Source organism: Mesoplodon bidens (genome assembly GCF_964165515.1).
Source record: "Mesoplodon bidens genome assembly, chromosome: 13".
In the NCBI taxonomy this organism is placed as follows: Eukaryota; Metazoa; Chordata; class Mammalia; order Artiodactyla; family Ziphiidae; genus Mesoplodon; species Mesoplodon bidens.
In genome coordinates, this window is record NC_138169.1 from 29,128,450 (window position 1) to 29,147,663 (window position 19,214).

Consider the following 19,214-nt stretch of genomic DNA (forward strand, 5'->3'; position numbering starts at 1 on the left):
ATTGTGTCATTTTGACTAACCAATTTAAATGTCCCAAATTATAAATGGAGAAGACTGATCTATTCTTCTAACCTAAATGCAAAGATTGGGATGCATTTCTTGTCTAAGTTGGGAAATTAGCTAACTAAGGTGTAAATATTTAAACGTGTAGTGTAGGTAATGCACGTAAGTGTAGAATAGGACACATTGAAGTATGTTCTGCTGCTCAGGTATGTTTTAGAAATATTAATTCTTAGTGGAAAATGTTAATCCAGTCAACATTAATTAAGGTAAGTATAATTTATTTTTCTGATGCAAATATTAAATATACAATCTTTATTTCAGCCGTATTTCCTCCAACTAAATAAGGCAGCAGCCTGGGTGTATCTAACAGACATAATTATTATACTGTGTAATAATAGAAGTTATTACATAAAGTATTTAATATCATGGTTGTGTATTTTAGATTCTGAACCTGAGGCATGTGACTTCTAAAGCTCTGTGTAGCATCTTAAATAGTTTGCTTACTATAAATATCACCAGAAATTCTGTCTTATATAGAAGTCTAAAGTCTTATCCAAGGGTTTGGTTTTCTCACCAGATACACTGAAGTGATAATGAGGATTCATTCATTTGAACAGAAAAGTATAAGTAATCAAACTACTTAAAAATATCTCTTAAAAGTATGTTCAACTGGGGCTTTAACAAATATGCAGTATTAGATAAAATCACACACAATATTTAGTCTTACATACGGAGATCATCCTGAAGCCTGACTGGGACATAACATGTTCTTCTATTAATTCCATTTATCCCAAAGCTTTGAATTGAGTATTAGGTGTTTATTTCAGTAGTTTGAGTCAGTGAGCTCAAGTACAGTTACCAACCTCAGCAAAGTCTTTGGGCAGTTAGAGAGCTATTGGGTAATTTCTCAGATCCCTTGCATTGAGAATGAAATTAGCTCATGGCAGCCACTGTCACTTAACAGTGTTCCCTAAACTTCAGTGCAGACATCACCCTCATGATTTTACCAGACTTAAGTGCCACCAGTACTGTTTAAACTTTTTAAATCTACCATAAATGACTTTTAAATTTTTCTTAAGCAAAAACATCCATAAAATCATGTATCTGATATAGTAATTATATTTTTTCTGAAACATTAAATATATAACCATTAAAACTGTGTTAATGTTCCTCCACACACCACTGGTGACTTCACCCTTAGGGAAACTCTGGCTTGGACCTGTGAGACCCGCCTGGAGAAGCTCACTGGATCTCCAGGCAGAGCCTCAGTTGGGTGTGGATAGTTGAACCCGTGGGAGATGCGTGTGCTTTTTCTTGGAAGACTGGCTGCTGCTACTGCGTGAACCTCTGGAGGAAGTGTGTAAAAAATGTGTGCTATAGAATATGATTTTTCAAAAGATACTTCAAGACCATATTAAAACATTACCTTTTTTCTTGAATAGGAATTAATCAGTTAGCCCAATCATTTCCTCCTTTGCTCTCTGGAAGACTTTTAAATTACGCTCGTAAGTGTGGCAGCCTACTGCTCTCTACACCTTATGAAAGGTTTATTTAAATATTTTAACCTTTGTACTTTTGTAAAAACGTGCTGCTTTTGCCCTTTTGTCCCTTCAGCACACCCCATCCCCCCAATCACATATTTGTTCTAGCTACTTCATACCTGGAGAGGTAATAACAGAATTGACTCATGTGTTGTCAAGTTTTCTGTTAAACATTTTATGTAAAATGATAAATGATTTATGACACGTCTGTCTTCTTCCTTCCTTCTTTCCTTTCTTCATTCCTTTCTTGCTCACTCAAACCCTTCCTTCTAGTTCACAAGGGCAGTTCTAGTTCTGGCCTTCTTGATATCTAAAAATACGCAGAAATTGTGAATATTAAGTTAGATATACATCATTTATAATAAATAATTTACATAATTCTTTTTTTTTTTTTTTTTTTGCGGTACGCGGGCCTCTCACTGTTGTGGCCTCTCCCATTGTGGAGCACAGGCTCCGGACGTGCAGGCTCAGCGGCCATGGCTCACGGGCCCAGCCGCTCCGCAGCATGTGGGATCTTCGCGGACCAGGGCACGAACCCGTGTCCCCTGCATCGGCAGGCGGACTCTCAACCACTGCGCCACTAGGGAAGCCCGACATAATTCTTTTAAATAATGTCAAGGAAGGCTGTACTAGAACATACTTACATTCTGAATGTTACCTGGAAATCCACCTCTTCCACTTCAAGTATAAAACTATTACATGTTGGGGGGAGCTACTATAAATAGAACATTCTTGTATTTTATGGTTACTTCAAGTACAACGCTTCCCCACCACCACCACAAACGAGCATTAATCCTGTCTTTTCAGTGCCCAGCATACTCTTTACCCCCGACCATGGAAGTTTCACAGACTGCTCCATGGGCAAAAACCAGGTTAGGGGCTGGTCTGTGAGTTAAATCATGCAGGACTGCTTTTTCTCACTTTTAAATACTCTAATGTAGTAGTTAGTTATTAAAATTATTAGTTTTTGAAATACTGAAGAAAATTAGTTCCACTTACATTGGAAGATTACAGGCTCCAGTACAAAAAAAGATGGCCTCTTAGAATCAGTACCGACAAGGATTCTAGTGTCAGCTGTGCCGCGCTGCCTGTGTGACTGGCTGAATCACCCTTAGCCTTAGTTCACTCACTTACAAATGGAGATAAAAGTCAGTGTTAACAATTGGTAACATTTACTGTGCACTGCCTTTATTACACACACTAAAGTATTTTATGTGCAGTTGTTAACACAACAAGCCCATTTCTGTTGTTAGCCCCATTTTACAGTTGAGGAATGAAAGTTTAAGTAACTTGCTCAAGGTCAAACAACTAGAGCTAGACTTTGAATCCAGGCCATCTGCATCTTAACTATACTGTATACTCTAAACTTTATAGGTTATGCTACATACTCTTATTCTGTACTCTGTACACTGTACTCCATACTGTACGCTCTGTGTTCTGTAGTCTGTACTCTGTACTCCATGCTCTGTGCTGCCACATTTCTTTCACTGCCTTCCCATCCAGATTTGAGCTTTGGATAATCAAAATCAGCTTTATCAGAGGAAATGTATCCCAGAGTCTTTGTGTTCATGTTTATATGCATATAGATTATTAGCTATTTTTACTTTAAAATCAAACCACTTTCAGATCTTACAGCCATATGTGCATGCCATCACTCTGATCTGTTGATCACTAGCTCTTTAGAGGCTAAAAGGAAAGTTAGCCTCTCTGGGCCTCTGGAAAATAGAGAAGTTGGAGTCAGTTATCTGTATTTCTTCTAGCTCTAAATTTTTATCTACAAATGTGAAATATAATTATTCACTTAAAGGTTTCCTTTATTTGAATCTGACAGTTAATGTCAACACAAGTGTTGTATATGCATAGGTGTTACTGTGTCTAGCCTCTGTGTTGTATTTGCATGACGTAGAAATGCCGTATCACCTCGGGTGTGATTCCAAGTGCAGATACTTGGAAAAGTGTGTTTGGTTCACTGATTACCTTTCTGTGCTCAAGAAAAGGTAAGCTTTCACCTTTGTTTTACCAGAGGTAGCTACCCCTGAATCTCCAAAGAATGTCCTGGAATCATCGATGGTGAATGGAGGTTTAACGTCACAATCAAAAGAAAATGGGGCAGGTGCCATACAGCAGGTGCCTGTGCAGCGGAAGAAACTCCTCAAAGCCCCAACTCTGGCCGAGCTGGACAGCTCTGACTCGGAGGTGAGGCCCCGCGGCCCCCCATGTCCCGATTTGGGGTCAGGAGGCGAGCGCCCTCCGACCGGTCCTCGTGTTGCTCCAGCTGTTACTTAATCTCTTCCCATTTTTCAGTCAATTAAAGTTAGGTTTAAAATTCATTCATTTAGCAGGAAATGAAACAGTGGATTAGTTACTGTTCTTTAATAAAGGCCAATATAGTGGCTGTAGTTTATAGAATAACTTGTGACATACATATGTAGTCTTAGATTACAGTGGGGTTAAAATAAGTCAACAATTTTCAAACCTATATTTTCTTAAATATGTTTCCCTTTGTTTTGGGGAAGGAAAAAGAAAAACATCTTCATAGATTCTTCCCTCTCTAGAACACGAACACACACACACGCGCACGCGCGCGCGCACACACACACACACACACACATCCATATCCATACTGAAGCTTCTTCTTTCTGTAATAGTAACACCAACAGACAAGTCCCCCAACACTGTGCCCATGCCCTGCGGATCCTTCCTGTTCCTGACGTGGGTGCTCCCAGATCTCTGCAAGCCTCTGTCTCCAGTGTCACTATTGTGTGTCTCCACTGCCCGACCCTCAAAGTCAGCTTATATAAAATGAAATGATTTCCCCGCCCCCTGCCAAACCACGCCACACACAGCAGGCTTCTAGTCTCCTGTCTGCTGTCTCGGTTGCTGGCTCCATTCTCTCCTCATTCATCCAAGTTAGAACTTGAGGAGTTATTCTCTCATAATGCCCTCACCGGTCTCCACACCTCATCCAGCAATATCAGTAATAACAATTTTGCCACTAAATGTTTTTCAAACTTCAACAATAGTAAAGAAGTATTCTTATTACTGCCCAATTCAGTGCACGTGCTCTCTCATCAGTCATATCTTATCTTCCTTCTTCCTAGCATCCCTGATTCCATCTTGCAAATACCACTAGGGTCTTTGTCTTTGAAACCTTTTGAAGGCTTCCTGCCACTTACAGGACTAAGCTCCTGTCCCTGAAGAAGCTGCGTCAGAGCCTGCGCCATCTGGTGCCTGCAACATCACTCTGCCTCAGTTTACCCTTCAGCCCCACTGGGCCCCTTGCTCTTTCCTGCTCACTCCCTGCTGCTCCGCTCTGTGCATCTGCGTGCAGCCTAAACCCAGCTCCTCTCTGATTCCATAATAACCCTCTGATCCGTCTGTTGTGTTACAGCACTTGACCCTTTGTAATATAATTATCCATTTTTTCTCTCTCTCACCAAGTGCAAGCTCCCAGGAGGGAAGGTGCGGAACTCACCTTATATTCCCAGGTCCTAATCCCCAGCAGACACTCACATATTTAAAGAAATTCATGCTAACCTGTGAGAACAATAGTTTAAATTAAAAGAAGATCTAGTGGTTAGCCACTAGAACTGTGATGATTGAAATGTAAATTATATTAAATAAATTTAAAACTCAGTTCATTGAGTTCTCACGTGTGGCTGGAGGTGACCAAGCTGGATGGTGCCGACACCAGTGCCACCCTCGCAGAGTCTGCTGGGAGCACCTGTGTCCGGTGCAGGGAGCATGCCGTCCCGTGTCCAGGACCCCCTTCCTGTCCTTTCTTCGTCCTTCACTGCCCTGAGCTAGAACGCCCAGGCCATGAGGAGGGCAGTGGTCAGCCTCTGCAGTTGTCTTAGTTTTCCTCTTCGTGAAAATATCGTGCTGATGCCCTAAATCCAAATCTTGAGATGATTTGCTAGACACAGTTCTCTTAATCAGAGCGAGGCTGTGTTTGCGTGCCTGCCCATTAGTTAGAAAGGAAGTGTGAAATACGGTGCTGAGAAGTGTTGAGCCTGGTCTTTGGCTGCTGGTCCAGGCCTGGGCAATCATGGCTCCCATGATTGGGAGTAAGGTGGGGACCTCTGATTTCTGGAACAGACGGAATGGTCCTGGACCAGGACTGGAGCAAGCACACCCCTCTGTCCTCTTCCCTTACAGCTGATGCTCTAAAGTACTAAGGAGGGGCAGGGCAAAGATGCTGAATGTGAGAATGCCTTACATTCCTTTTTTTTTTTTTAACTTCTGAATATAGAATTTTAAAACTTCTAAATATGTTCAAACTTTAAAATTTAGAAAACACAGATGAGCAGAAGCCTTTAATTTTAAACAGCTATATTTCAAACTTGGGCTTTGTGATAATCAAAGTTTCAGTAGTCTTTTTTTTTTTTTTTGGTGCCCTCTCTGAGGCTCCGTAGGGTTTCTTTTGATGAAACTCGGCTTTAATTTAATTGTGGTAGATTAGTTGTGTTCATCCTAAAAAGCTTTCTTAACGTTAGCCTCTTTAAGATTATCTACTGACTGGTTGAAGCCAACTCAGAAAAATGTCTCTTGTAAAGCCTGACAATTAACCGATGTTTCTATAGACATGAACGAAGCACCTTGAAACTCAAGCCGGGTTTCCTTACAGTGTGAGTTAGTGAGGAACGTGCCGTGGGCTCTGGCTCTGCTTTGTGGACAGGACACGAAGACAGGTCCCTTTGTGTCAGTCTCCACTGTGTCCTCCATCTGAGGTCTCCTCCAGGTCCAGAATGTGGCAGTTCTGCGCATAAGTATGAAAGCGGAAAAGAGGCTGAGGAGTCCTGCCTTCTCTAAATTGATGGATGGGTGTTCTTTTCCCCACCTTAATGGATTCCTGATGTCAGGGAATTCCTAAACCAAGATTGATTTATCTCTGGTCCTATTTGCTCACTTATAGAAATGGCCACAGATACTAAGATATATCCCACATCACATTGCAGTGTCTTCATTCACATTCTATAGTAATGTTTTTCCACACTTTTTTCTTTAACTCTTCTCCTATTTTTCCTTTTCGCCAACTTCTTTTTTTTCCAATGCCTCTCCATTTTTTTCCATTCATGTATTTGCCAAATGCCTTCAGTAAGCAGTAAAGGGACAGCAGTGTGATAGGCTTTGTCCCCTTGCTCATAATCCAAATGAGAAATAAGAAGCATACACTGAGTTATTACACGTGTTTGGTGAGTGCTCGTGGCCTGCCAGGCACCTTTTGAGCCACCCATGTGTGATGCCACCTGGGGGCCGGGGGCTGGAGAAGCCTCAGGGAGAGGGAGGACCTGGGCTGAGGAGTCAGGCGAGGAGAGCAGTGGGCAGAGGGCTTCCGCTGTTTGTGGCACGTGCCCGGCCAGGTCACAGCTGGTCTCCTGTTTCTGTCCTACTGGCCTAGACTTCCCCTGGGGGCGGAGGAGCGGACTGACCCCGCCTCTCTGACTTGTCTAAACCATTCCTGGTGGAGGTTGCACAGGAACAAAGACTAAGACTCAGGCCTGTAGTAGAAGGACAGTGGAGGCCAAATAAAGAAGAAGCTCAGAAAAGACTGGTCTTACTCTTTTCTTCCATCCCCTCAATTTTATTACCACTTCCCCATTTTTCCTCCTTCCCTCCCATTTACTGATTGGCTTCCAAATTTTTTTTTAAGGACCAAAACTTTTTCTTCACATCAAAGCTGTAGAAGTACAAGGCAGGTCAGCTAGAAATGGAGGCGGGGCTAGGCCCTGCCCTCCACTCCCTACCCTGCCACCTCCCCATCTTCATGCCTTTTCCATTCTCAGAGGAAGTGTCCCCTAGGAAGTCCCAGCACGCCTGACACTGAGCTCGTCCCTCTGCGGACAGGGCACCCTACTCACTCCTGGAGGAAGTGCTGCTGTGCACAATCACACGTCTCCTGCTGGCCTTGCAGTCTCCACCGGAGGTTTTTCCCTCAGGTTTAAGAAATACCTTCCAGGGGAATTCTCTGGTGGTCCAGTGGTTAGGACTGCAGGCTCTCACTGCCAGGGGCCTGGGTTCAATCCCTGGTTGGGGAACTAAGATCCTACAAGCCATGCGGCACGGCCAAAAACAAAAAAACAGACCAAAAAAACCCAGCCACCAGAATACCGACTGTATAGTGAACTCGTTCATACATGATCTCATTTAATTTTCTCTTCCACAGAGACTTCATACTAAGAGGTAACTGCCACCGTTCCAGGGTAGCAGCTCTGCTCACCTCTGCAGACATATTTCATTTGAGTCCATTGTGCACCAGAAAGTTCCTGTTGCCCCTTGCTGTCTTTGAGGTTAACTTAAACTTGGGCCCAAATTATCACAAAGAACAGGTTCCTGTCTAAATATTCCCCATTGAGTAGTGAATTTCCCTGTAAAGAGTCAATATATTATTATAAGTCAGATATTCTTATGAAATGGATATTAATGATTATTTACTTTATCAACATAAACTCAGCTGCTTTATGTAGAGAGAAAAACTCCTTAATCCTGTTCAGAGCCATGAGATGACGACCTGCCCTCAGTCTTCTTAATGCCATGCGTCCTTTGTTCCATCAAGGAAATGCATTTTCTTCCTTTCTGTCAAGTGAGACCTCCAGTTGCAGAACCAGTAAAGGGATTTTTTTTCTTAGATTTACCCAACAGCTTTGTGTGTTTAAATTATAATAGTTAAATAATCAGCATTAACTACAAGCTTGAATTGATGTCCTTAAAAGTTTCTAGTTGTGAAACTGGGCTATTGGTAGTGACCCAGAGACTTTATACCCTGCTTGAGGCCGTAGGAATAGGTTATCTAATCTGCCATTTTGCCAGAACTGGAACTAACCCATGTTTTTTACTTAACAGAATACTATGAGCATTTTCCCATCTGATTAATCCTTTTTCAACATGATGCCAAATATCTGTGTGGTATTCTATCATAATAATTGGCCATATTATATTTAACCAGTCCCCTGTTTTTGAACATTTAAGCTGTTACCAATTTTCTGTTATTATAAATAACAATTATATTGTGAACATCCTTATGATACATTTTTGCTTTGAATTATTTTTCAGGATATTTCTAGAAGAATGTTTGCTAGGTGAAAGAATGTACATATGTATAGCTTTTGATACATATTGCCAAGTTGCTTAAAGAAAGCTCTAATATCTACTTTTTATTGAGCCAACTCTATGTTATACTTTAGGTATTATAAATTGATCAGACCCTAGAAGTAGCTATGATCCTTATATAAAAGATAAGGAGGGCTTCCCTGGTGGCGCAGTGGTTGAGAGTCCGCCTGCCGATGCAGGGGACACGGGTTCGTGCCCCGGTCTGGGAAGATCCCACATGCCGCGGAGCGGCTGGGCCTGTGAGCCATGGCTGCTGAGCCTGCGCGTCCGGAGCCTGTGCTCCGCAACGGGAGAGGCCACAACAGTGAGAGGCCCACATACCGCAAAAAAAAAAAAAAAAAAAAAAAAAAAAAAGATAAGGAAACAGACACACAGAAGGGTGTTGTCTTTGAACTAAGATTGTTAAAGAGTAAATTATAGAGACGGATTTGAAACCCAAGTCTAACTCCAAAATCTGCATATCTCATAAACTTTGTAGTATTCCAACTAGCAGTATATGAGAATGCTTGAATTTAAAATAACATAAACTGGAAAGGGGCTTAGAAATCTTGTTCAACGTCATTACTTTTCAGTGAGAAAACTGAGCCCCTAGTAGAGATAGAGACCAACTATAGAAAGTCAGACAACTTTTCAGTAGCAGAATCCCTGCTAAACCAGACCTCCCGACACCAGATCTTTTTCCATCACTTTTTTTTCTCTTCCTAAAACTCTAAACCTCAATGTTTCTTGCTTATCTTTAATAACCTCTGCTAGCCTGTCCCAGGTAACATTTTAAAAGTCAAGATAAGCTTTGATTGGAGCTATATCAAAGCTTTCAGTAGGAAAACTAAGCAAAGGAGCTGTATCTGTGCCTTCACTGGGATTCTTTTCAGGAAGAAGGAGATTTTCCTTCCTGTTAAGTGAGTCGGGTGCCAGGCTGGCATCTGAGACGATTCTGGCAGCCTTCAGTGACAGCGCCACCCCAGGAGCAAAGCTGGGGGACTTCTGACAGTAACCTCATTGCATCCAGGACCTGATTAAGAGTCAATGGTCAGGACATAGAACTAGAAAAGGCCTAACTTAGTGTCAGAGACTAGTAACTTGGATCAGACAATACAAATAAGCAAATTTCAGACCAGGCTGTAGAAAAGACTAATGTTAAGAGATGTCAGAGACCCATTGAAACACCTCAGCCAGGCAGAATATGTTTAGTCCATGGGAGTGGACATGACAGAGACACCACACGCCCCCAGGTTCCCTTCTGGGTGTCTCCGTGACTCCTCTGGGGCAGGAACTAATCCTGGTGAAGATTAGTTTTCTTTCTTTCTTCCAAGTAAATACTTTATATATATAGTTGATGTATAATTTTATACGTTACAGGTGTAAAATACAGTAATTGACAATTTTTAAAGGTTATCCTCCATTTATACTCATTAAAAAATATTGGCGGGGCTTCCCTGGTGGCACAGTGGTTGAGAGTCTGCCTGCTGATGCAGGGGATATGGGTTCGTGCCCCGGTCTGGGAAGATCCCCCATGCTACGGAGCGGCTAGGCCCGTGAGCCATGGCCACTGAGCCTGCGCGTCTGGAGCCTGTGCTCCGCAACGGGAGAGGCCACAACAGTGAGAGGCCCACGCACCGCAAAACAAACAAACAAAAAATTGGCTATATTCCCCACGTTGTACAATATATACTTGTAGCTTATTTTATTTTTAAATTTTATTTATTTATTTGGCTGCATTGGGTCTTCATTGCTGCGCACGGGCTTTGTCTAATTGCGGCAAAAGCAGGGGCTACTACGCTTCATTGCATTGCGCAGGCGTCTCATTGTGGTGGCTTCTCTTGTTGCGGAGCACAGGCTCTAGGTGTGCAGGCTTCAGTAGTTGTGGCATGCGGGCTCAGTAGTTGTGACACATGGGCTTAGTTGCTCCATGGCATGTGGGATCTTCATGGACCAGGGCTTGAACCCGAGTCCCCTGCATTGGCAGGCGGATTCTTAACCATTGTGCCACCAGGGAAGCCCTTGTGGCTTATTATATACATAGTAGTTTGTACCTCTTAATCCCCTACCCCTCTACTGCCCCTCCCCCACTGCCTCTCACCACTGGTAATCACTAGTTTGTTCTCTATATCTGTGAGTTTGCTTCTTTTTTGTTATATTCACTAGTTTGTTGTATTTTTTAGATCCCACATATAATTGAGATCATACAGTATTTGCCTTTCTCTGACTTATCTCACTCAGCACAATGCCCTCCATATCCATCCATGTTGCTGCAAATGGCATAATTTTATTCTTTTTCATGGCTGAGTAATATTCCATTGTATGTATATGTGTATTTGTGTGTGTGTGTGTGTATATATATATACCACATCTTCTTTAGCCGCTCATCTATTGGTGGACAGTTAGGTTGCTTCCATATCTTGGCTACTGTAAATAATACTGCTGTGAACATTGGGGTTCATGTATCTTTCTGAATTAGTGGGTTTTTTTTTTTCAGATACATACCCAGGAGTGGAGTTGCTGGGTTGTATGGTAGTTCTATTTTTAGTTTATTGAGAAATCACCATACTGTTTTTCACAGTGGCTAGACCAATTTACATTCTTGTCAGTAGTGTACCAGGGTCCCTTTTCTCCACATCCTCTCCAGCATTTGTTAGTTGTGGGTTTTTTTTTTTGTTTTTTGATGATAGTGACTCTGACATCAAAATGACAGGTGTGAGGTGACAGCTCACTGTGGTTTTGGTTTGCATTTTTCCCTGATGATTAGCAGTGTTGAGCATCTTTTCATGTGCCTGTTGGCCACCTGCATTTCCTGTTTGGAAAAATGTCTGTTCAGTTCTTCTGCCCATTTTTTTAATGTTTTTTTTTTATGTTTAATAGTATGAACCGGGGCTTCCCTGGTGGCGCAGTGGTTGAGAGTCCGCCTGCCGATGCAGGGGACACGGGTTCGTGCCCCGGGCTGGGAGGATCCCACATGCCACGGGGCGGCTGGGCCCATGAGCCATGGCCGTTGAGCCTGCGCGTCCGGAGCCTGTGCTCCGCAACGGGAGAGGCCACAACAGTGAGAGGCCCACATACCACAGAAAAAAAAAAAATAGTATGAACTGTTTATATATGTTGGATATTAACCCCTTATCAGTCATACTATTTGCAAATATTTTCTCCCCTTTAGTAGGTTGTCTTTTCATTTTGTCAGTGGTTTCCTTTGACGTGCAAAAGGAAGTTTAATTAGGTCCCATTTGTTTATTTTTGCTTTTATTTCCTGTTTTAAGAGACGAATCCAAAAAAATATTGCTACGATTTATGTCAAAGACTGTTCTGCCTATGTTTTCCTCTGCATTTAGGTCATTAATCCAGTTTGAGTTTATTTTTTTAATGGTAGGATTAGTTTTCAAGTAGTCTGAAAGTGGGTGCAACTGCCTGAGGTGGGCATGCAGAGCCAGAGGACCAACCACAGCTTCTGGGAGCAAATCCCAAGAGGCCCTGAGCCACACCCAGTCCCTGCAATGGCCCTGCCTGCCCAGGACAGGCTCTTGGCTGTTCTCAGTGGGGGGATTTCAGACCAGTAAGTAGTGGGGTGCAAGGCATGGACATATCTCAGACTTACGTGAAATTAGGCTATAAAAATGATTCTAGGGAAGGTTGGCTGAAATATGTGCGATGGGGATGGTTTCTGCTGTTTGTTTCTAGCTCCCACCTCATAACTACTGGAAAGTCCTGGTATGACTCCTTTTTTCTTTTCCTATGAGATACTCTTAGTTTTTATTTCCTTTTTGACCTTCCATAAGCAGAAGGGGATTATGCTAGTTCTTGCTGGCTTTTCTAGAGACTTGTGTGACCTCCAGCGTGTCTGGGGTGAGTCTTTGCTTACGTTGCCTGACTTGTTCTTGGTGGTGAGTATCAAGAATGCGGAGGTTGCTGCTCAGACTGGCTTTGTTTGGACTGTGCGGTTTACAAGGCTTTCTTCTTCTCTTGTTCCTTGGCCAGATCCTTCGTAGTGAGGCGTGTTCAAAACTAACGCTTTCAGCAGTAGGTTTTAGGTAAAGCCAGTTTTTAGTGAATGGCTAATTCTTAAAGTCACCTTAACTAAGTAGGTCAGAGAGAATTTTCACTATTTGTTTCACATAGTCATAGATTAATATATTAACCTAACTTTCTGGTATATTTTAAAATATTTAGCAGTTTTCTATACATATTATGGAAATAAGTTGTCTTCTAGTTAATGTATATCCCCTGTCACGTAGTAAATAGTAAATTTTTCATGAATAAATATTAGACTTTATTTTGGTAGAGTCTAAAATTAAGAAGGTCTCTTCTCACTGGTAATAGTAATTTAAACTTTATTTGGCACAATGCAGACATTTTTCTAGATTCATATGACATTTCATGAAATATTTGTTTTCATTCATTCAACAAATATTTATTCATTACTTAGTAAGTGATGGATTTGGTACTAGGTAACAACGATGAACAAGATACACCACATCTACCCTTGTGGGGTTCCAATTCTATTACTTTTATAAATGTGTTAAATACTCCACTAATGATAATACTAATCACCATTTCTTGTGTGCTAGGTAATATGGTAAGCATTTTAAATGTGTTCTCAGATCTGTCCTTGTAGCGACCTATGGAAATTATGAAACTAAGATAAGAAACTTGCTCAGTGTCACATCACTCTAATGAGGGACAAAGCCAGGGCACAACCCAGACATGTCTAGTTTTAGATCCCTTCTAGCTTGTCTCCAACTTGCCTTGAACCTTTGACATTAAAATTTGGTGCCTCATGTTAAATATTTATGAGTGAACATTATTAATTAGCATGAGATCTCTCTCTCTCTCTCTCTCTCTCTGCCTTTCTCAGGAAGAAACTCTGCCCAGGTCAGCCAGTAGCAGTGCATCTCCCTCCTTCCTTGAAGCTCCCTTTCTGGAGGCTGTGTCCACAAGGAAGAGTGAGTATTTGTAGTACAAAGAACTAGTGTCAGATGCCTTAAAAAACTTAAAAAACATACTTGACCTAAAAAAGGGAATCCCAAAGTGCCTTGTTGTCATTTGGGGTAACTAGTTAATTAGAGAACTAACCCTGGAATTTCACTAGTCAGGAAGAGAAATATTGTTATTTTCCTAGAATGACATCATAAGTTAGGGCTAAACAGGCAATTGGGTCTCAGATTCTCACCTTATAACAAATCAGTCACCTTTGGGCTTACAGATAATAGTTGTAGGGAATAGGTCAACTGTCTCTCTGTATTTTTTAGGTTAATTACCTCCTTATCTAAATTAAAGCCAGAAGCTCTGAATAATCACACTTGTTATCATTCCCCCACACACACACACACATACATCTTTACCCACGTACATGTGTAGATAGTAAAAACACCTTTATAACTCTTCAGGCAATACAGAATCTAAAGTTAAGTGATTTAAAAAATACTATTGGTAATCTTTTCATTTATAAGATTAATATAAAGGATTAAAAATTATATATTAAAGGGGAGGATTCTGGGAAGATGGCAGAGTAGGAGGCACCGGAATTTATCTTTCCACCTAGACAATAATTGCAGTGGTAGAATCTGTCTGATGTAATTATTTTTGGAACTCTGGAGTCTGTTGAATGCCTAAAACTTCCAGGGTTAATTTCAGTAGATTTCAGCTCATAGCACAGTGGCAGCTACTCATCCCCCACCCCCAGCCACATGACAGGCGGCTGTGTGCTGTTCTTAGAGCAGCTTGCAGGAGCCAGGGTGGACAAAAAGGACCCTGTCCTCCAAATATTGGGGATCTGTCCTCTGATTGCTGATTACTGCTTCTGATTTCAAAAGTGCAAAGAGGCAGGCAGCCATTGTTGCCCTGTTGCTAGCTTCACCCCCTCCCCTCTAGCTGAAGTCATCTCCAGGGGATTTAAAGGGCTGGTGCCTTTCCCCCACCCCTTCATTTTTCATGTTTCCCCTTTTGAGAGTGAAAAGCCTAGAACATTCAAAAACAACAGCATATGCATATGGGAGAATTAGAAAGTGACTATGATTGCCCAGGGAATGGCTCATAAAAGACCTGAGGAAATGTTAAGTTTACACCTCAGGCTGATCTTCAGAGATCAGCCTTCAACAGTAAGAAAAACAATAAACAAAAACAATAACAAACCCCAACAAACCCTGGGTAGGGGAAAATCTGACTTCCAGAGTTACCACATTGATAAATTCAAATGTTCAGTGTTCAACAAAAAATCACAAGGCATATAAAGAAACAGGAAAATATGGCTCATTCAGAAGAACAAAATAACAGAAACGGGTCCCAGAAAAAGACCTGATGACAGATATACTAGACAAAGACATTAAAACAAAAATTTTAAAGATGCTCAAAGAAATGAAGATGTGAAGAAAGTTGAAAAAAACAATGTGTGAACAAAATGGAAATATCAGTAGAGAGAAAACCTAGAAAGAAACAAAAAAGAAATTCTGGGGCTGAAAAGTACAATAACTGATATGAAAAATTCACTAGAGGCATTCAAAGATTTGAGTAGGCAAAAGAAAGAATTAGCAAGTGGAAATTATCAAGACTGAAGAATAGAAAGAAAAAAGATTGAAAAAAGCAGACTAAGGGACTTATGGAACACCATCAAATGGACCAACATATGCGTTGTGGGAGTCCCAGGAGCAAAGGAGAAAGAAAGGGGCAGAATATTTGCAGAAATACTGGCTAAAACTTCCTACATTTGATGAAAGACATGAATATAAATATCCAAGAAGTTCAACTTAGGTGAAGTCAAGAGACCCACACCAAGACACATTACAGGTATCCCCTGCTTTTCAAACGTTCACCTTATGTCCCTTCACTTTTTTTTTTTTTTTTTTTTTTTTTTTTTTCTGTATGCGGGCCTCTCACTGTTGTGGCCTCTCCCGTTGCGGAGCACAGGCTCCGGACGCGCAGGCCCAACGGCCATGGCTCACGGGCCCAACCGCTCCGCGGCATGTGGGATCTTCCCAGACCGGGGCACGAACCCGTGTCCCCTGCATCGGCAGGCGGACTCTCAACCACTGCGCCACCAGGGAAGCCCTGTCCCTTCACTTTTACAGAAGACCTACATTGGTACCTGTTTTCACTAACTGAAATAAATCAGCAGAGGATTTTTGCTTTTACAAAAAAAAAAAAAAAGCTGAAAAGCAAAACTAGTGTTCAGGGCTTCCCTGGTGGCACAGTGGTTAAGAATCCACCTGCCAATGCAGGGGACACGGCTTCGAGCCCTGGTCCAGGAAGATCCCACATGCCCCAGAGCAAATAAGCCCGTGAGCCACAACTGCTGAGCCTGCGCTCTAGAGCCCGCGTGCCACAACTACTGAAGCTCATGTGCCTAGAGCCCGTGCTCCGCAACAAGCCACTGCAGTGAGAAGCCTGCGCACCACAACCAAGAGTAGCCCCTGCTCACCGCAACTAGAGAAAGCCTGCGTGCAGCAACGAAGACCCAATGCAGCCAAAAATTAAAATAAATAAAATAAATAAATTTAAATCTCCAGCCCAATTTTCTTAAAAAAACAAAAAAAAAGTGTTCAGCCTTTGCATCAGGCCACCATAACTTTGAACTGTGTCTGTGAGCATCTGTGCTTTACCTTGATTTATTTTGTGTATTCGTTAGCAAGATGTGTCCTAAGGTATTTGCTTCTTTGCTTTATACCATTTCAGTTTATGAAAGGATTCATAGGAATACTCTTTCAGATAGTGGGGGAAACCCGTATATTCAAAATTTCAAAAGACGAAGAATCTTGAAAGCAGCAAGAGAGAAGAGTGTCATCACACACAAGGGATCTCAGTAAGATTTTCAGCAGACTTCTCATCAGAAACTTTGGAGGCCAGTAGACCCTGGGCCACTATATTCTAAGTGCTAAAAGAAAAAAGTCATTAACTGAGAATCCTATATCTGGCAAAACTGTCCTTCAAGAGTGAGGGAGAAATCAAGACATTCTCATATAAACAAAAGCTGAGGGAACTCAAGACCATTAGACCTTCCTTTCAAGAAATGCTCAACAGAGTCCTGTAGGGTGAAATGATAGGACACTAGACAGTAACTCAAAGCCATATGGAGAAATAAAGATCTCAATAAAGATAAATAGATCGGCAATTATGAAAGCTAATATTATTATAACAATGGGTTGTAACTGTACTTTTCGTTTTCTGCAAGACTTAACTAATACATTTAAAGAAAAAAAGAACTATGAGTACAGAAGCTAGTTTTACTGTAACTTTGGTTTGTAATTCCAAATCTTGTTTTCTATATAATTTGAGAGACTTAAGCATTTAAAAGAGTTATTAGTCTGATTTGGGGCAGACAATATATAAAGATGTAATTCTGTGACACCGTGAACTAAAAGGGATGGGGACAGAGCTGTATAGGAGCAGAGGTTTTGTGTGTTACTGAAGTTAAGCAGGTATTAATCCAAATTATAGTGTTGTTATAAAGTTAGGATCTTAAATATAATCCCTATGGTAACCACAAAGAAAATAGCTATAGGATATAAACAAAAAGTAAATGAGAAAGGAATTTAAACATTTCACTATAAAAAATCAACTAAACACAAAACAGGACAGGAATGCAGAAAATGAGGAACGAAATGCTATAAGGCATATAGAAAACAAATAGCACAATGACAGAAGTAAGTCCCTTCTTATCAGTAATTACTTTCAATGTAAATGGATTAAACTCTCTAATCAAAAGACAGATATTTGCAGAATGGATAAACACATGATCCAACTACATGCTGTATACACAAGACTCCCTGAGATGCAAACACATAAACAGATTAAAAGTGAAAGGACAGAAAAAGATATTCCATGCAGAGAGTAACCAAAAGTGAGCTGGGGTGGCTACCAATTGATTAGAAATCAATAACAGAAGTAAAGCTCTGACAGCAGAAATGATTTCTGTTGTCCTCCTTATGTTTCCAAAATGTGAATCAGACCCTGAGACATTCTCCTTTTAAACCCTGTCCCCAAATATTCCTAGGCAGAGGAGCAGTCGCATATATAGCATTAACACTGAAGCTGAAATTTATTTTTTGAAATTTAAATAAAGCTTGATTTAAACCTAAGGATAAAATGTCTTGATACACATCAAGAAGAAAGAGTTTTCATTTTTTATTTTCAAAAAGGAGAATGTAAAAGGAGGGTACACTTGAGAATTTTGGTATGATTTGACACACAGAATACATAATTTTTACATGCTTTTAAAATAAACCCCAAGATCTATTTCTTGATTTTTTTGCTCTTAAAATTTTTTATTGAATACAAGTCTTTTGTCCAATTAAAAAAAATTTAAATAAAGCCTGAGACTCTTTTAACTGCAAAATTCTGTGGAAAATAACATGATGGCATTTGTATTACAAATCTGAGAGACTATTTATATTGTGTTTTATGCATGAATTTGAATGAATGTTAAAAACTGTTTTTTCCTTTTCCTTGCTATTTATGTAGCAAGTTTATCTTGCAAAGATTCTTCTATAACAGTCCTTCCAGTATCCCCCTAGGGACCTCCAATCTTAATATACCTCTCCAACAAAATAAACACTTCATCTTTGAATGCAGTGTTTGTCACAAATGACAAAGGGTTTTCTGTTAGAAATTCAAAACCTAAGTTTTTTTATAAGAGAGTTGATTTCAGTGTGGTTCATTCCATTTCTTTAGACCCTCCGAAGTTCTTGCCCATATCCTCCACACCCCAGCCAGAACGACGGCAGCCACCCCAGAGACGACATTCCATTGAAAAGGAAACACCCACTAACGTGAGACAGTTCCTGCCAGCGTCCAGGCAGAGCTCCCGGTCTCTCGTAAGTAGCCGACAGACTCTGCAGAGTAACTTGTGAGCAGTTAGAGGGTCTGGAATCATTAGCTTCCTTGAGAAGCTTCCAAAAGCTAGACTGAACTTTAAATAACCTTATTGGTTTTTAGTAGCTAAAGAAAACCAAACCTAAGAGCAACCCAAATGAAGTCTGACCATTCTTTGTTCATTTAAAGTACTTTTTTTCCCCCAGAAGACTTAATGGTTGAAAGTATGGATATTTATTAAAGAAATACTTTCTTCCTTTCAAAGGGCATTAATCCACTTAAAAATTGTTGAAACTAAACAGAAAACTTAGTGAAGTCTGACTACAGTAGACTCTTTTATTGAGGCAGAAGTCCAAGGGGAGAATTTTGATCCATGAAAAACCATTGTTCATTGTTTTCAAGCATGTTTTGTGATATTGGAGCCAAAGCAGCTATTTGGACGGGGCAACAGTTTTTGCTGTTTTCCGGAGACTTCCAGGCTCATGTAGTGGCTACTCATTTCTCAGACAGGGGATGTGGCACACGAGGCCCTTTCAGGAAGAGCTAACAGGTCTGCCAGCCAGAGGAAGCCTGCGAAGACTCTGTCCCACTTGACTTCTGAAATACTTGCAGGCAAGATGCAGGGCTTCAGTCAATAATTCTACCAGCAGCCAACCTGATACCTAATCGTTCTTCAGATTCTCATGAATAAAACACTGGACTACACTCAGTCCATACTTTTAGGCTGTGATGAATCATCAGGGGTTCAAATGAAGCAATGATAGAGGT

The 19,214-nt window shown here is 41.0% G+C and overlaps 1 protein-coding gene across 2 annotated transcripts in view; it reads left to right on the plus strand.

Moving 5' to 3' along the window:
• The window catches only part of SPIRE1 (spire type actin nucleation factor 1), a 188,453-nt gene that overhangs the window by 156,753 nt on the left and 12,486 nt on the right, over positions 1–19,214 (plus strand). For both annotated transcript variants that reach the window (XM_081253238.1, XM_081253239.1), the window contains exons 9-11: positions 3,568–3,740; positions 13,498–13,585; positions 18,306–18,448. In XM_081253238.1, the coding sequence (XP_081109364.1) occupies positions 3,568–3,740; positions 13,498–13,585; positions 18,306–18,448 (404 nt within the window). The remainder of the gene's footprint in view (positions 1–3,567; positions 3,741–13,497; positions 13,586–18,305; positions 18,449–19,214) is intronic.